This window comes from Melopsittacus undulatus, chromosome 5 (genome assembly GCF_012275295.1).
Source record: "Melopsittacus undulatus isolate bMelUnd1 chromosome 5, bMelUnd1.mat.Z, whole genome shotgun sequence".
Lineage (NCBI taxonomy): Eukaryota > Metazoa > Chordata > Aves > Psittaciformes > Psittaculidae > Melopsittacus > Melopsittacus undulatus.
In genome coordinates this window covers 28,377,074-28,392,781 of record NC_047531.1, presented here as the reverse complement: position 1 = coordinate 28,392,781, position 15,708 = coordinate 28,377,074, and the positions used below count along the sequence as shown (strand labels likewise).

At 43.1% G+C, this 15,708-nt stretch overlaps 1 protein-coding gene across 1 annotated transcript in view; it reads right to left on the bottom strand.

The window, feature by feature from the left end:
* NAMPT (nicotinamide phosphoribosyltransferase) overlaps nt 1-14,718 on the bottom strand; it is a 31,073-nt gene extending 16,355 nt beyond the window's left edge. Inside the window, exons 1-3 of the mRNA XM_034062864.1 lie at nt 14,550-14,718; nt 2,721-2,877; nt 1,337-1,440 (exon numbers count right to left, since the gene is read on the bottom strand). Of these exons, the coding sequence (XP_033918755.1) occupies nt 1,337-1,440; nt 2,721-2,877; nt 14,550-14,609 (321 nt within the window). The 5' untranslated portion in view covers nt 14,610-14,718. The remainder of the gene's footprint in view (nt 1-1,336; nt 1,441-2,720; nt 2,878-14,549) is intronic.
* Between the last annotated feature and the right edge of the window lie 990 nt (nt 14,719-15,708).

Below are 15,708 nucleotides of genomic sequence, written 5' to 3'. Positions count from 1 at the left end.
TAACGGCATACAAAGGCCCAAAGGGTACATACACTTCCTGTATGAGACCCACCAGCATCTAAGATCAAGGAGTAGAAATCATATTAATTTATATATATATATATATATATACACACACACATTTTAACAAGAAAACCTGACAAAGGAATGAGCAATCTATACAGGGGTATGCAGGAAGGCTTCTTTTAACTAAACCAAAAGTTGATCAGAATTAGCTAAAACTCAGCGTGGACAGACATGCAGCATTGAAAGTTTATTAATTCAGTTTGGTCAAAGAGGGATCAAGATTACTTTAAATGCAGATGAGAGCAGTTCACAACATATAGCACAGCCTAAAAGGGAATACAGATTGAATTCACATCTGTAGTTACTTGAAATGGATTCAAGTCCTCTACAAACCTCTCCATAGCTCCCTCTTAGAAAACAGTGGGCTTAGTTACCTTGCTGCCATTTGCAACACTTAGCTGAAATTCACTTTTCTCTTGCACACTTTATGGTCCACCCTGGTTGCAAAGATGACATCCAGCTGTTATCAGACAGATGCCACCATAAAATAGTTGCAGTCAGATCATCCAGGGGGAAAAAAAAAACATGCAAAGAACTAAAAAAAAAAAAGTGTTTTCAAATATTCAATTCAATAACCAAAATATTCATGCACTAGAATTTACAATGAAACTTAGCATTTAATTAATCTGCAGAGATTAGAACAGCTCCAATGAATGCTATTAGCCTGAATCAGCTGCTTTTGCAGAAAGAGATGCTTGCAATTACTTGAAGACTGACACCTTTTGAAACAAAAGGGAAAGAGGGTAATTGTGGAAAGACTTAATTTGAATGATTTTTGTGTCAGAAGTGCTCAAGCGTTGTACTTCATAATAAAGTTCAACTTAAGTATTTGAAAAATTTAGGAAACAATTGAACAAAATATCCATTTTCTGGAAGTATTTACACATGCAAGAAGTTGTAATGCTTTCTGCATTAGAATAAAAACACTTATGATTAGGTACAGAAAGTAATGTAAATGATGCAAGTGACCCCTAAGCACTGTATTACATATGGAGACTTGGCAACAAGCCCTCTCTTATACTAGGTAGCTGACGGCAACCATAAATCCTTATTACCTACAAAGCCATATTTGGCATCTGAAAGGATAAAAATTACTTTTCTCCAAGGAATTACAATTACATGATTATTCTTTGACAGCTGCTACTCCCTGTACACTAAACATAAAAAGCTAAATTTATCCAGTCTTTACTATCATTAAAATGAGAGACTGTTCTACAGTTGATTCACAAATCCTTCATAATCATCTCATACTATTTTCATGAATTTTTACCTCCAGAATATAGTTCCATCCCTTTTCATTGAAGACATCATCTTGAAAATGCTCCCTATATACTTCTTTGGCTTCCTTGATTTTCTCTTTGGTCACCACTTTACCTGTAGTTTTAGAAACAGATGAAAACTTAGAAACTTATGAAATCCATCAATATATAAGCTAAGTAACAAAAAAGACAGACACGGAAAAGTCACTTTGCCTCCAACAAAGACATGAAGAACACATCAAATGCAGTTTACTGTGTTAAAACCAAATTTTACTTTATTATAGATCAGGATGCTCAAGAAACCAAGAGAATAAAGTACACTCGTGGCTTGCGGGTGACTCAGGAACAATTTGAAGTTATTACTTTTTTATGATGGTTAAACACCTGTCATGAGTTTCAGTAGCAGTGTTTTTCCCAGAGGAATTTGATGACTGTGCAAGCTGGCACATGCAACAAGACATAACCAGACTAACACAAGGGTTAAGCTATGCTGCTCCAGGGAGAATCCCCATGGGAGGCCTTACAACCAGACTTTGGTGGTAACCACCTTGCAATAGGAACTGCCAGATTAACCACATGATTTTAATGAGCACCACTACTGCTGTAGGACCAATCATCTACTGCATACATCGAAAAATAATCCTTAGAGAAACAAACCAAGATTATTGAGTGTTTCGATTTTAATGGAATTCCAATCTTTGGTGGAACTCGCAGAGTTATTTATGGATTCTGGATCAAGACAATGATATTAAACCATATGACTAAAGTTTTCCTTCTGAAGCATGGCAGAAAGCAACTTGTATTTAGGTCAGACTAGGTGATATTTGCACATAACGCAAAAAAGCAAACAAAATCTTAAATGGCCCCAAGGCATTTTCAGACATTACTCTTAAAACTGTCAATATCAATTTTGACAGTTATCTGTCATATTCAATGATCTAAGCAGAGGGGCAATCAAAATTTAAGGGAAATTAAAACCATTATTATTTTACATAGTAAATAAACCTGCAAATACAGACTGGAATTTATGTTTAAAATACAAAATGTATTTTTCCTTGCATCTTTCTATCTCCATGTGATTCTATGCACAGTCTTGCTCTACTTCCATTTATTTCACCTTAGCCCACTGAAGGTGGGATGGATTTGAACACCTCTCCATTTTTAATAAACCACTGGCATAAACAAACATAGATAAGACGTGTCTAAATTAAGAAGTCAATACTATTTTATGAGGGTGGATATATAATTCTCACACTCGTAAATCAGATCTTACACACGTCATTACCTACACTGTACCAAGATAATCTGGAATTGCTCCATCTATGAGACTCCAAGCTTGAGGAAAAATTCAGGTATTTATTTACAGGTAAAGTTTTACTGGAATTTGACAGTTACCTTTTAAGTATTTATTCAGAATGTACTGCAAACCATAAAAAACAGTTTCTTCATATTTCACTTTCCTCAATTTGGAATTTTCAGTCTTCTTCTCACGACATTCAAAGTAGGAATATACTTTGCTTGTATTAGGTGGATATTGCTTGTAGTGTGTAACCTATATTAAGAAAAATTTCAGTAAGAGCTTAAAACATCACTATAAAGCACAAGAGAAATTATAATTGTACATTAAAGCTTAGAGTAATTCCCAACTCTTCTGGACTATTGCTATTTATCCATGCACATTGTACAAAGTAAGTGTTTAGGGGATTTCCCCTTTTTTGGCTGCCTTCAATTTTCAGTTCCAAAGATTGACCTCCCTATCTTATTCTTTGCTTCTGGCAAACCCCTAGAGTAATCTTCATGGTCAGCTCTTCCACTCCCCTGATAACTTGGCTTTGATTAACTGGAAAAGACACTGGATAGGATTTTAGGAGCAGCACTGAGCACTGATCCTCCCATTGTCTTTACTTATATGAGGTTTTCCAGACCAATCAAAGAAAACCCAATCTTGTCATTGCAAGTTTTCTGCTTTTACTTCAAGCAAAGCACTCCAATGCAGGCATATAATGGAGCGCAAACCTATTCTGTTCCAATTTCACTGCCATTCAAAAGCAGAATGCTTAAGAGTAGCACTGTTAGACCCAAAGACAAGCCCTGGCTTTTAGATTTAGTTCTAGTTATTAATAAATGTCTCACTCCACAAATTATAACATGTCCTTTCCTAGTTCACACAAAGCTTCCAAAGCAGTAAATCACACTGCCAGCTCACAGTAAACTCCCTCGAGGATATCATCATGTTTAAAGGGAAAAAACACCAATAAACCTCAAACAAAACACACCCCCACCCAACCTCCCCTCACCCCCTCACTGTGGAGCAGTCAAGAATACACTGTTTTACATGTCTTTCTAATAGGAACAGGAGCATATACACAACCCCCTTACAAAAACTATTATTACATGGACTCCCAGAAAAAAAAACATGTAATAAAACATTAGGTTTGTTCACAGTAAGGCACAGGGAGAAGAAACTCCGCATTTTGTTCACATCATTGCCACTTCAGGAAGCAATAGCAACAGTGTGAAAAATCTTGTTCTATGACTGGGACTGGACTTTCACTGGTGCTTATCAGGATTTGAGAGTATCACCTGGGAACTCTGCTTATTTCTGTTCTTCATCCTACTGGCATGCTACATGTGACATGATTTCAGAGTAAACACTCAACACAGAGCCCACCAGCTTGAAGTGTACATAGCAGTCATCCCAGGAACAACACCCCAAACCCATACCCGAATTCCTTGTGTCAAGCTATACAGCAAACCAGTGTAACGCTGCTGTTCCCACCTCAACAGTTCAAGCAAAACAAAGAAAACACATCTGTATATGACTGCCTACTTGGGTTTCTTTCAAAAAGTTTAATTATCCAACTTACTAACTTTGGGCACGTTGCTGAAGCCAACACCTATATTATAATGAAAATTTGCATGATCTTAGACTATCATCTCTAAAAGAAAGTTTGACTTTTGCAATTCCATAACATTTCTCTGGCTAAATGCTTCTCTCTATCCAATGGGTACTGATTCAAATTAGCTTAAGGTGTACTTGTACTGTGCACACATTTGAGCTGGTGGCACCTTTTCCTATGGCATTTAAATACAGGGTTTTTTAGACATGTTCCCATTCTATCTCTGCTTTGAAATATGATCACAAAACACAGTGCTCTAGCTGCAAATCAGAACCGGAGGTCTGAAACCGGGCTGGAATGCTAAACAGCCTGATTTTTCCTTTATGTAGCATACCTGGGGAAACAGGTCCTTGCTGGCAGTTTCAACCTAAAGAAAACCCCACTCAAGTTCTTCAAACATTAAATCACAGGTTTAGCTAATTCTTCTGACTTTAGATTAGATCTTAACCTGAAAATATATTCTGGATAGTGTCCAGAAAATAGTTGTTTCTAAGGATTTAAACATAAACAAAAATTTAGTGCATGACAATGTCATGAACAAATAATAAGGAAAAACAATAAAATGAAATGGCATTTTATCAATTAAATTGCTTCAAGCCCTTGAAAGAGATAATGAACTAATTTTACAAATTATATGCGTATGATTCAATTAAATTCTTCACACATTAGAATCTATTTCAACAGTGGAAAATGCACATCCCTGGCAATTAAGATGTTTACATCTAAGCAGACTTTACATCTGTAATTTTAAACAATTTGTGCTTTTTTTTTATATATTCCACAATGCTCTTAGCTTTATCTGTAAACCTGAAATACTCTTTGGGCGTCTGCAAGGCTTCCCACAAACTACTCAGTATTTAAAGACACGATCAAACCTTGAAGCACCATGCTTTTCAAGCACAGCGTGCTCCAGTCGTGTGATATAGGTACGTGAGAAGTTAACCACAAGACCTACATCCCCTTTCACTTGCCTGGCCATCTGCTTTGCTTTCAAGCTCTCTCCTAGCAGGAGCATCTGCCCATGAAACATCAAGGCTGCTCTGATCGTTAGCTGGCATTTCTGGACTACTAAGACATGGGGAAGTAATACCCCTTCACCACAGTGATGCTCAGGAGGTTTGGCATGTAAAGAAATTCCCAGAAGATGAAGTTCTAGGGAGTGGGAACAGCTCACAGGAGACACAAAGAATGTCACTGAAAACAAACCAACCAATCAAACAAACAAAGAACCCCAAAACAGCACAACACCACAAGGCACTTGGGCAATGAAAACTCTGCTCAGAAAATGCTTAAGCTTTCCTTGCTGTCAGATGAAGTTTTGTTTCTTTCTGTATTCTAAAGAAAAGTGGAAAGCACAAACCAGTGGCAACACAGTTTTGAAATGTATTTTATGTGACTTACAGATTGAGACAGTATTGATAAATCTACGCTTTCAGGTAGGGGATGACAGAAACAGGACTTGTACAGACGGGCTCTTGGTAAGTAGGAGTGACTATAAAGTCAATAGGAAAGCTTCCTCTACAGAAAACAAACAAACAAAAAATCCCAACCAAAGACCCACAACAAAAGCCCCTACTGGGATGAAGAGACCGTTATGAGAAAATGAAACCTCCAAAATATCTTCAAAGGCCTTTTGATATTTAGTTCAAAGGCTGTGGTTTAGGCTTTGTCTACAAAAAGTATGACAACCTTTGAACAATCACCTACAAGGTTATGTATTATGACTGAAACAGAAAACTTTTATTCCAGTTGTGATAGCTCCTTATTAAATTTAATCCAAATAAAAGTATATTCAGGAGAAGGAATACCTCCACAAGGACTACATCTACTTAACTAAATCAAGTCAGCCATTTGAGAAAAACCATAAGGGGCAAACTGCATTTAGATCAGCCATCCAAAAAACCCACTCCAAATATTAGGAGTTAAATTATAAGAGAAGGAAATTAACAGGTTTCATCACAAAACAGGGATGGCTGAGATGAAAGCTAAGTTTTTATATGCTAAGTAATAAGACCTTCGGCATAAAAGCCGATAATCTTATAGTCTACAAGCTTTTCTGGACAACAGATTGCAGTGCAATGACTTTAAAAAGTCATTTAAATCTATAAAACACAACAATTTGAAAACATGAGAAACAGTCTGACATGAGAAGTCAGGCACAGCTAAATTTCCTGTTGTTGGTTTACTCCTAGTACTCACCTAGGTCAGATGAATGTGAACATGAACCATCAGAAAGATGCTTCTAAGCCCTGTCTACAGTGAGAACAAAACGCCAAGTATCTAGCCAGTAGGATCATTCCTGCACCATAACTATGAGAAATGATACCAGTTCAACTAAGAGGGTATTCAAACATTCTGGAGTCATTATGAGAAGTCTTTAGTGCAAAATGTGTACAGAACAACCCAGGTAACAAACCCATGGCCGCAAACATGAAGAATCAGAGGGATGGGTAAAGATGAGCTAGAAGAAGCCCAATCCTGGAAGCTAGTGGCTGCAGCACTTGGCTGGGGCACGTCAGGCCTGAGGATACTCACTCCCATATAAAACTTCCAAAGTAGATGATTCTACTGCAGTGGTGCTCCTGGCATTTACACCAGGGAGACTTTGATGAAGCACCTCTGAACTGCCACCAGTCATGGTATGACATGTTATTTGAAAACACTGTGGAAAGAGGCTGTGATTTGAATGGTTGCTTTACCAAAACTTTTACAAAGTTGAGCCAATGAAGTGGTTAAAAGCAAAGGTTGCAAATAACCCATATTGAAAACAACACTGTTTGCAACAATAGTTTAGATGGTGAACAAAAGAGATGGTTTAGTGGTGGACTTGGCAGTCCTGAGGTGACGGTTGGATTTGCAAGGTCCTACACCTGGGTCGGAGCAATCCCAGGCACAGCTACAGGTTGGGCAAAAAGGAAATTCATGGTAGTCCTGTGGAGAAGGACTTGGGGGTGTTGGTCAATGAGAAAATGAACATGAGCCGGCTTCAGTGTGCACTTACTGCCCAGAAAGCCAACCGTATCCTGGGCTGCATCAAGAGGAGTGTGACCAGCAGGTCAAAGGAGGTGATCCTGCCCCTCTACTCTGCTCTCGTGAGACCTCACTTGGAGTATTGTGTGCAGTTCTGGTGTCCTCAACATAAAAAGGACATGGAACTGTTAGAACAAGTCCAGAGGAGGCTACGAGGATGATCAGGGGACTGAAGCACCTCCCGTATGAAGACAGGCTGAGAAAGTTGGGTCTGTTCAGCCTGGAGAAGAGAAGGCTGCGTGGAGACCTCATAGAAGCCTTCCAGTATGTGAAGGGGGCCTACAGGGATGCTGGGGAGGGACTATTCATTAGGGATTGTAGTGATAGGACAAGGGGTTACGGGTTCAAACTTAAACAGAGGAAGTTTAGATTCGATATAAGGAGGAAATTCTTTACTGTGAGGATGGTGAGGTACTGGAATGGGTTGTCCAGGGAAGTTGTGAATGCTCCATCCCTGGCAGTGTTCAAGTCCAGGTTGGATGAAGTCTTGGGTGACATGGTTTAGTGCGAGGTGTCCCTATGGCATGGGGGTTGGAACTAGATGATCTTAATGTCCTTTCCAACCCTAACTATTCTATGATTCTATGATGATCTTGAAGGTCTTTTCCAGCCTCAATGATTCTATGAACTAGTATTCAGGAACAAAGGGAATGCTTTATCAGATATACCTTACTACACACACATAACTAAAAGCAATTAGGTAGCATTGACCACCTTCAGTAAAAAAAAAAAAATAACCAACAAAACCCCACAACTGTGACTAGCATTTATATTTAACACGCTTTTGTAACTTTCAAAGCAATCACAAAGGGAATGCACATCACAAACAAAAGTGGAAATGAAAACCAAACAAAAAAAATCAGTGGTTAAAAATTATAAACTTCTTTGAACAAAGGAGGAAAATTCAGAAGAATCATTCTTCAGTAACTCAACAAAAAGAGCACCAACAGTAGCAGGTAAAGTGCAAGACACACACAAAAAACAGAAAAGTAAAAATAACTCAAATCTGAGAATCAGTACTATCTTACTCTTCATCAGGGACTGTAGTGACAGGACAAGGGAGAATGGGTTCAAACTTAAACAGGGGAAGCTCAGGTTAGATGTAATGAAGAAGTTCTTTGCTGTAACAGTGGTGAGGCACTGGAACAGGCTGCCCAAAGAAGTGGTAAATGCTGCATCCCTGGTAGGGTTCAAGGCCAGGTTGGAGAGAGTCTTGGGAGATATGGTCTAGGGTGAGGTGTCCCTGCCCATGGCAGGGGGGTCAGAACTTTATGATCTTAGGGTACTTTCCATCCCTAACTATTCTCTGATTCTATTTGATTATGGGAGCTTCAAATTACCATAGGAAAGTAGCCTTAGAGAGACTCCAAACCCCTTATTAAACACGCATAAGTGAAGCAAATGCAGATTAAGATAATGTTTAAGAACTAAAGTGAGAATATTGGGAGATATCTGCTCTCATGAGATGAGAGGGATAAGCTAATGCAGGTTATGACTGAAGGTTGATCTTGTACCACTTTTAATATCTCTGTATTCTAATTCATCCATCATCACTTAAGTCTATTGAAAAATAAGAGGAATAGAGGTGAGCAAATGAAAAAAAAAAGATAACAATCAGTAATAAGAAAACTGTGGAGAGAGTACATAAGCAACTGAATGTATATATGGAAGCCGCACATTATCAGCAGAGATGCTTTAAGTGACCACATAAACATTAATTTAAAAAAAACAGGGTCACGTGTAAGCACTAGAATGGAATGTATTCTGAATTGCTCAGAGAAAATACAAAAGATAATGATTTACAGTGGATTTCTTTTTACCACTAAAGATTTCTGTGTGTTCTTGCCAGGGTTTAACCTCAGCCAGCAGCTCAGCCCCACACAGCCTCTCACCCAATGGGATGCGGAAGACAATCGGAAGGGTAAAAGTGAGAAAACTCATGGGTTGAGGTAAAGGCAGTTTAACAGGTAAAGCAAGAGCTGCACAAGCAAAGCAAAACCAGGAATTCATTCTCCACTTCCCATGGGCAGGCAGGTGTTCAGCCATCTCCAGGACAGCAGGGCTCCATCACCCGTAGCAGTTACTTGGGCAGACAAACACCATCACTACAAATGTCCCCACTTCCTTCTTCTTTCCCACCTTTACATGCACATGGTGTGGGATATCCCTGGGGTCAGTTGGGGTCAGCTGTCCCAGCTGTGTCCCTTCCCAGTTCCCTGTGCATCCCCAGCCTGCTTGCTGGTGGGGTGGTGTGAGGAGCAGGAAAGGCCTTGGCTCTGTGTAAGCACTGCTCAGCATTAGCTAAAACACCCCTGTGTTATCAGCACTGTTTCCAGCACAAATCCAAAACATAGCCCCATACTAGCTACTTTAGAGAAAATTAACTCTACCCCAGCCCAAACCAGCATAGTTTTGCATCCAAGATTGTCAAACAAGGTGACAAAATGCCTTATGTTTACTGTTTACACATTAGTGAGTAGCCAGCTGCACTACTTCACATACTACTACAAGTTTCCTTTTCCTTCATGAAAAAAGTAAAACCTCTTCAACAACAAAAGCTGTAATGATTCTGGAAGGGGTTACTTTCAATTAATTTTAAAATTGGCTGGATTTTGTACAGTTGCAGTGTTCCTTTAGAGCAACAATGACTCGGGGTTTGTAACAGGACCATGCGACTGCAAATCAAAATGTGGAAGATAGCGAACCTAGATAGAGCGAAGATTGCTTCTTACGAGGAACACCGAGCCAGATGCTTTTCCATTGACAGAATTACAGGAAGCAAGAGACCACATTCACACCACCACCACAAGGTTTTAATTAAAAAATAATATATATATAGGCTGCTGCAAAGAATAGTTTGCAGTCATTAAGTACTAGTCAAAACAAGCAATTTAAGATTATAGATGTGTTTCCCTTGCAGACCTCTAGCCTTCTAAATAAAGAATATAGAGGCTGTCAGATCCTGGAATAACACACTCATGAGAAGTGCTTCAGAAGTAAGAGCTCTCCTCTACCCGTGCATAGTAAAAGAAGTCATTCAAAGCGACAAATACTTAAAATTCAACATGCAAGGCATACAGAGTTAAAACATATCTTTTAGGCTTCCTTGAAGGGTCCAGAAAGAACTCAATTCTGAAACAGATCTCATTTACAGTCTAGATAGCAAGTCAGCTCCTCCTATGGGGTAATTGCATGGCACCTTATTACAGCTATCAGCTTAATTACGAAACATTCCAAGCAACAGTAATACATTTCATTGGTAAAAGCAAAATAAGCTATTACTGCTTTAGAGAACAAGGTGCAGTCCTCGCTTTGATAGCCTTTACCCACATGCAGTTCATGATCCATCCAACCCAGGACTGGTATACACCAGCCACTGGTACCTTGCAACTGAACTACACAGCTCTGCTATGCTGATCTTTTCAACAGAGCTTCAGACTTGCATATATCCTACTTGGACAGAAATAAATATGGGATAAAGAGATCACTGATAATCAAAGACAAAGAAAATGAAGAGCTGGTGTGTCACCAACACCAGACTAATGAGGAAGTGAAGGGCATGGACCCTTTTGCTTGGGAAGCACAATGAGTGGACAGAACCTTTGCTGTCACAGAGGAGCAAGATTGTGGGGACTTCTTGGTACAGACAGAAAAGTAAAACATCATGCAGCATGAACAGTGAGCTTCAATGAGCCTGCTGTAGACCCACTCTTGCAGCATTCTAGAAACAAGGATTTTGACTTAAAGTAATTTTTGGTAATACTGAGTCACTAGCAGAAAACTCTGCTATTAAAGTGTCATTGCTATAGTGGACATTCATACAATTAAGTTGCCCAGATAACATTACATTGATGAATCTCCCAAAAGTCTTAGAATTCAAAGAATTAAAAAGACTGCTGTTATTTATCAGCAAGATGCACACACACACTACCATATGGCCATGCTGAGACTCTGAGGGGATGGCATATAATACCCAGCACACAAGAGGAATTATACTGTTGGGGGATCTGGAGACGCTTAAGAATATGCAACAAAGTGAAGAAGAAAAAAAACCCTAACTGATGTAAAAACATTTTATCTTGTCATGGAAGTTGGAGATGAACTGCACCATTTGATGCCTTGCCTCAAAATCCTGAAGCACTTGTACAATTGAGTAAGTAACAGAAGCTCAGTAATGCAGCCAGAGCGTAATAAGTGTTTCTATATATAAATATCAAGTATACTAGAAATTAGCATGATACTCAGTTGTTTTTCCAAGAAAGCTTTTAAGATTTTGAAACTGAATACTTGCTAATCTTTGACTTCAGAGGAAATGTCCTGTGACACACACAGACAGGAAAATAGTTTAGAGGAGGCTGGATTAACTGTCTACAGACAAATCCCTGCCTACCAAACTACCTTGTTGCTGAATTTTTATGGGTACTGAGACACTAACCAATTTTCTCTGTGCCCCAAATTTCCAACTGTAGCAAAAAAATGGGATGCTGGAGCTAATGCTCAAACTAACAAATTGTGACAGGTATGACCCCAAGGTATCAGAACTTTTTACCCACAGACAGCTGCCTGAGTGAGGAGCTAAGGTTGTACTGGTTAAGGCAGTCTGCGCATTTATATTTCACTACCCTGAACTGTTTATTCACACATTACTTTTGTCACCAACATTAGTTTGTATGGGTCAGTGTCTACTGCAATAGGATCACCAAGTAAGCTTCTGAACTAATACAGGTTTTTTTCTCAGAGTCTGAAATGTTATCCGTGGACAGCACAGCACACAAGTGGATGCTACAACTGTGGGTAGTGCAAAAGTATCTGAAGCAAAAAACCCACACGATCAATTCTCCCGTCTAACTGCTAGTAAGAGTGTTTGGTAATTCCTGTGAAAAGCTTGATGTTGCAACTACCAGATATTTTAGTGCAATTGTTACTGAAAGTGCTCTCACTAAGGGGATTTCATTGATTAGGAAATGAGTTTCATCCAGGGAGAAGATAAGTGCTGTTTGCTCATGCTACCTAACAAGATAAAAGAAGCTACTTGTTTAAGCATTGTTCAAAGAAGCTGGAGTTCCTAAGATTTGGGAAAAAAACCTTACAGGAAGAGGCAATTTGAATAGTCTTGACAAAGTAAAGTAGATAATTCCAACTGTTTTCAGTATAACACAAAATGCTCCTAGCTGCGACAGAAAAACTCATCCAAATTCAGTTTTAAACTGCAAAAACCCCAACCCAACCTGAGGCCTTTACACGGCCACTTTAAGATTTCTACCACTCCTGCAGTGTTACTAAACCATCTTTCCTATAAAACAGCAAAGCAAAACGGAAGCAAACTGGTCATCTGACACTCTGGCGCTCCTCACCATCACTAATCCTAGAGCAGACCCAGTGCATTTAGAAGAAGTAGTATGCAAATTAGATTTAAATAGATACCATTTAAACGCAGGCCTACAGTATTTAATGTGATTAGTCTCAGACATGGAAGTGGATCTTCCATATTTGAGTAAGTTTGATAATGATCACTTAAGCCCTTAATGAAAGCAGTTTTGGGAGCCCTCAATAGCAGCATTACGATGCTCTAACTGAGCTGCTCTAAGATTTATCAGTGTCTTCCAACACACCTTCCCACTAACAGCAACAATAAATGCTACTAATTTCTTTACAAAAAGAGCACCTTTACGTAGCATCATATAATAATCATAATAATATGACAAAGGAGCTGGGAAAGGTACAACATCACAAGTCAGCAATGGGAGTACAAACTGAAGCTTGTACTTCAGTCATTTGCCAGTAACAAGACCTGGCTGTAACAGTGTATTTGCTTTTTCAACTCTTCTATCTAGAAGTACCCTCCTCCCAGCAACCCATTGATTCATAGAATGGTTTGGGTTGGAATAAAATCTTAAGATTCCACCTCCCTGCCATGGCCCCGGCACTGGATCTGGTTGCTCAAGGCCTTGTGCAACCTGGCATTGAACAATTCAGGGATGGAGCATTCACAGCTTCCTCGGGCAGCCTGTTCCAGTGCCTCACCACTCTCACAGTAAAGAATTTCTTCCTTGTATCTAACCTAAATCTCCCCTGTTTAAATTTGAACCTATCACTTCCTGTTCTATTACTACAGTCCCTGATGAAGAATTCCTCTCCAGCATCCATCCGAGTGATCTAATCTTTAAAGAGCTGTAACATAATGCTTTATACTGCTAAAATAATAACTGTCACTGTAGCTTCGTTTAGGGCACCAACAACCTCTTTGACATGGCAACACAGCTCCTGAAGCAAAAGTCATCTAGCCTAGGAGACAACAGGGCACATCTCTACAACCAGACTTCTAGTCACCCACTGGCTCTGTCCAGTGTCTAGGAGCTGTTGATATACACTAATGCAACACTACACATGAGGAGAACTTGGGCCTGGCCATACTCGTGTTGTGAGGCACATCAAGAGCTCCTGGGTCAGAAATCACCGGATCAGAACACGGACAGCGAGCCTGCACTCAGCCTTTGCTACCAAGCACCACTGTTTTCAAATCACCCCATGGAACGCAGGGAGGATTGTGAAGTGCAATTTCCTACTCTGACCTAAAACCTTGCCTCGCAAGTGTGACACTGCAACGACCACAAACTAAGCAGGGGATAAGGAAATACACACTTTAAGTCAGCCGGTAGCTCAGAGCATTCTGCATCACAACCCGACACAGGACGGCAGGCAGCGGGCAGCCCGCACACCGTCCCACCCCCCGAGGGCAGAGCGGGAGAAACAAGACACGGAAAAGTAACAGCTCCGCTCGCCTCTACCCTCCCACCGCGGCAACACGTGCGCCCACTCCCGGCCCCGCCGAGGGCGGGAGGGCAGCGCGGCCGCCGCCAAGGGATGCTCGGCGGGGCAGGCACCCCGCCCCCCGCCAAGGCCGCCCCTCGCGCCCCGCCCGCTTTCACTTTCTTTTCTCGCCCGGCCGCCGCCGGCACCCCAAGGCAGCGCGGCCCCGGGCACCCCGACGGGGAAGCAGGATCGGCCGCACGCTCCGCGGCGCGGGGCTGCCGGGTCAGCCGCCGGACAGGCCTCCGCGGCCCCTCGCCGCTCCGAGGCCGGGCACCCCCTCTCACACTTCGGGGACTGCAGGGTTCCCAGCTCCGGCCAGGTGGGCAGACGGACGGAGCCGGTAGCGGCGGGGCCGGCCCGGCTCGGTGCCCTGAGTGTGGAGCGCCCTTCACCAGGCCCGGCAGGTCCGGTGCGGCGGCACCAGAGCGCCCGCAGAGGTGACTCGCTCCTGCCCGCCCGCCGTGCCCGTGCCCGCACCCACCTTGTAGGAGTCGGTGGCGAGAAGGATGTTGAACTCGGCCCCCGCCGCAGCGCACTCCATGTCGCCGAACCCGCGGAGGCGCGCGCCCGCACGGACACGACTGGGCTGCACCGCTGCCCGCCGCCGCCAAGCGCTCGGTGCAGGGGGGAGAGAGGAGAAAAGGGGACGGGGACGGGAGGGGATTACGGCCGGGGGGCGGGGGCCTCGCGCGGCCTCCCTCTCCCCTGATTGGCTGCACGTCTCCGCCGCCGAAGGAGATACCGTGAGGTCACTGCGCGGGCGGGGCGGGACTAGGGAGGCGAGAGGGCTCTGATTGGCCCCGCCGCCCGGTCGGTGCAAGGGAGGGAGGCGGTGGCTCTGACATCACGGAGGGCGGGGCAGAGCCCCCCAGTGCACGTTCCCTTTCATTGGATTCCGGGAGCAGGGCTGGAGGGTAGGGTTCGCCTCCGTGACGTCACTGCGCGGCCGGTTCTCGCTCTCTCGCTATTGGCTGGCGCAGCGGCGACGTGCTCGGCAGAGCGCGCGGGGGGAGGGGGGAAGGGGTGGGTTGCTTGGCGCTGGGCAGTAAGAGGCCTGCGCATGCGTGGGGAACTGGTGTCGGTTCTCTGCGGCAGTCGTCTCCCGGCCGCGGTTACGGGAAGAGGTGGGAGCTGGTTCTGGCCGGGCAGACCCGGGTGTCGTGACCGGGGTCAGCTGCTCTGCCGGGAACGCGGTGCCCGTCCGCCTTCCGGCGCCTGCCGAGTGCGGGAAGCCCGGGGCCCTGTGCCCGCCGGTGGCGGGACGATGCCCTCATCTGCACTGAGAGCGAGCAACTTCTGAAGGCAGGGCTGGTGGGAGGGGGGCCGCTGCCCGTCCGGGATGCAGCCTGGCCTCGTGTGCCCGTGGAGTGAGGGAACCCTAAGAGTGAGGGGGCTCGCGAGGGCGAGTCCTTCAGGAGTGACACAGACACCGTTGACCGGGTGCCTGGCACTGCATTTGTGCCAGGAATAGACAGCTGCGGCAGCCATGGGGCGTGCAATAGCTGTGCTCGGGTCAGGGCTCTTGGGCCGGTGTGATGACGGAGGAAGGAGATGAGCACATGAGCTTCGGGAAAGAGATGGCATAAGAAAGTGGAGAACTTGCAAAAAGCTGCCCTATCCCTGGCAGTGTTCAAGGCTGA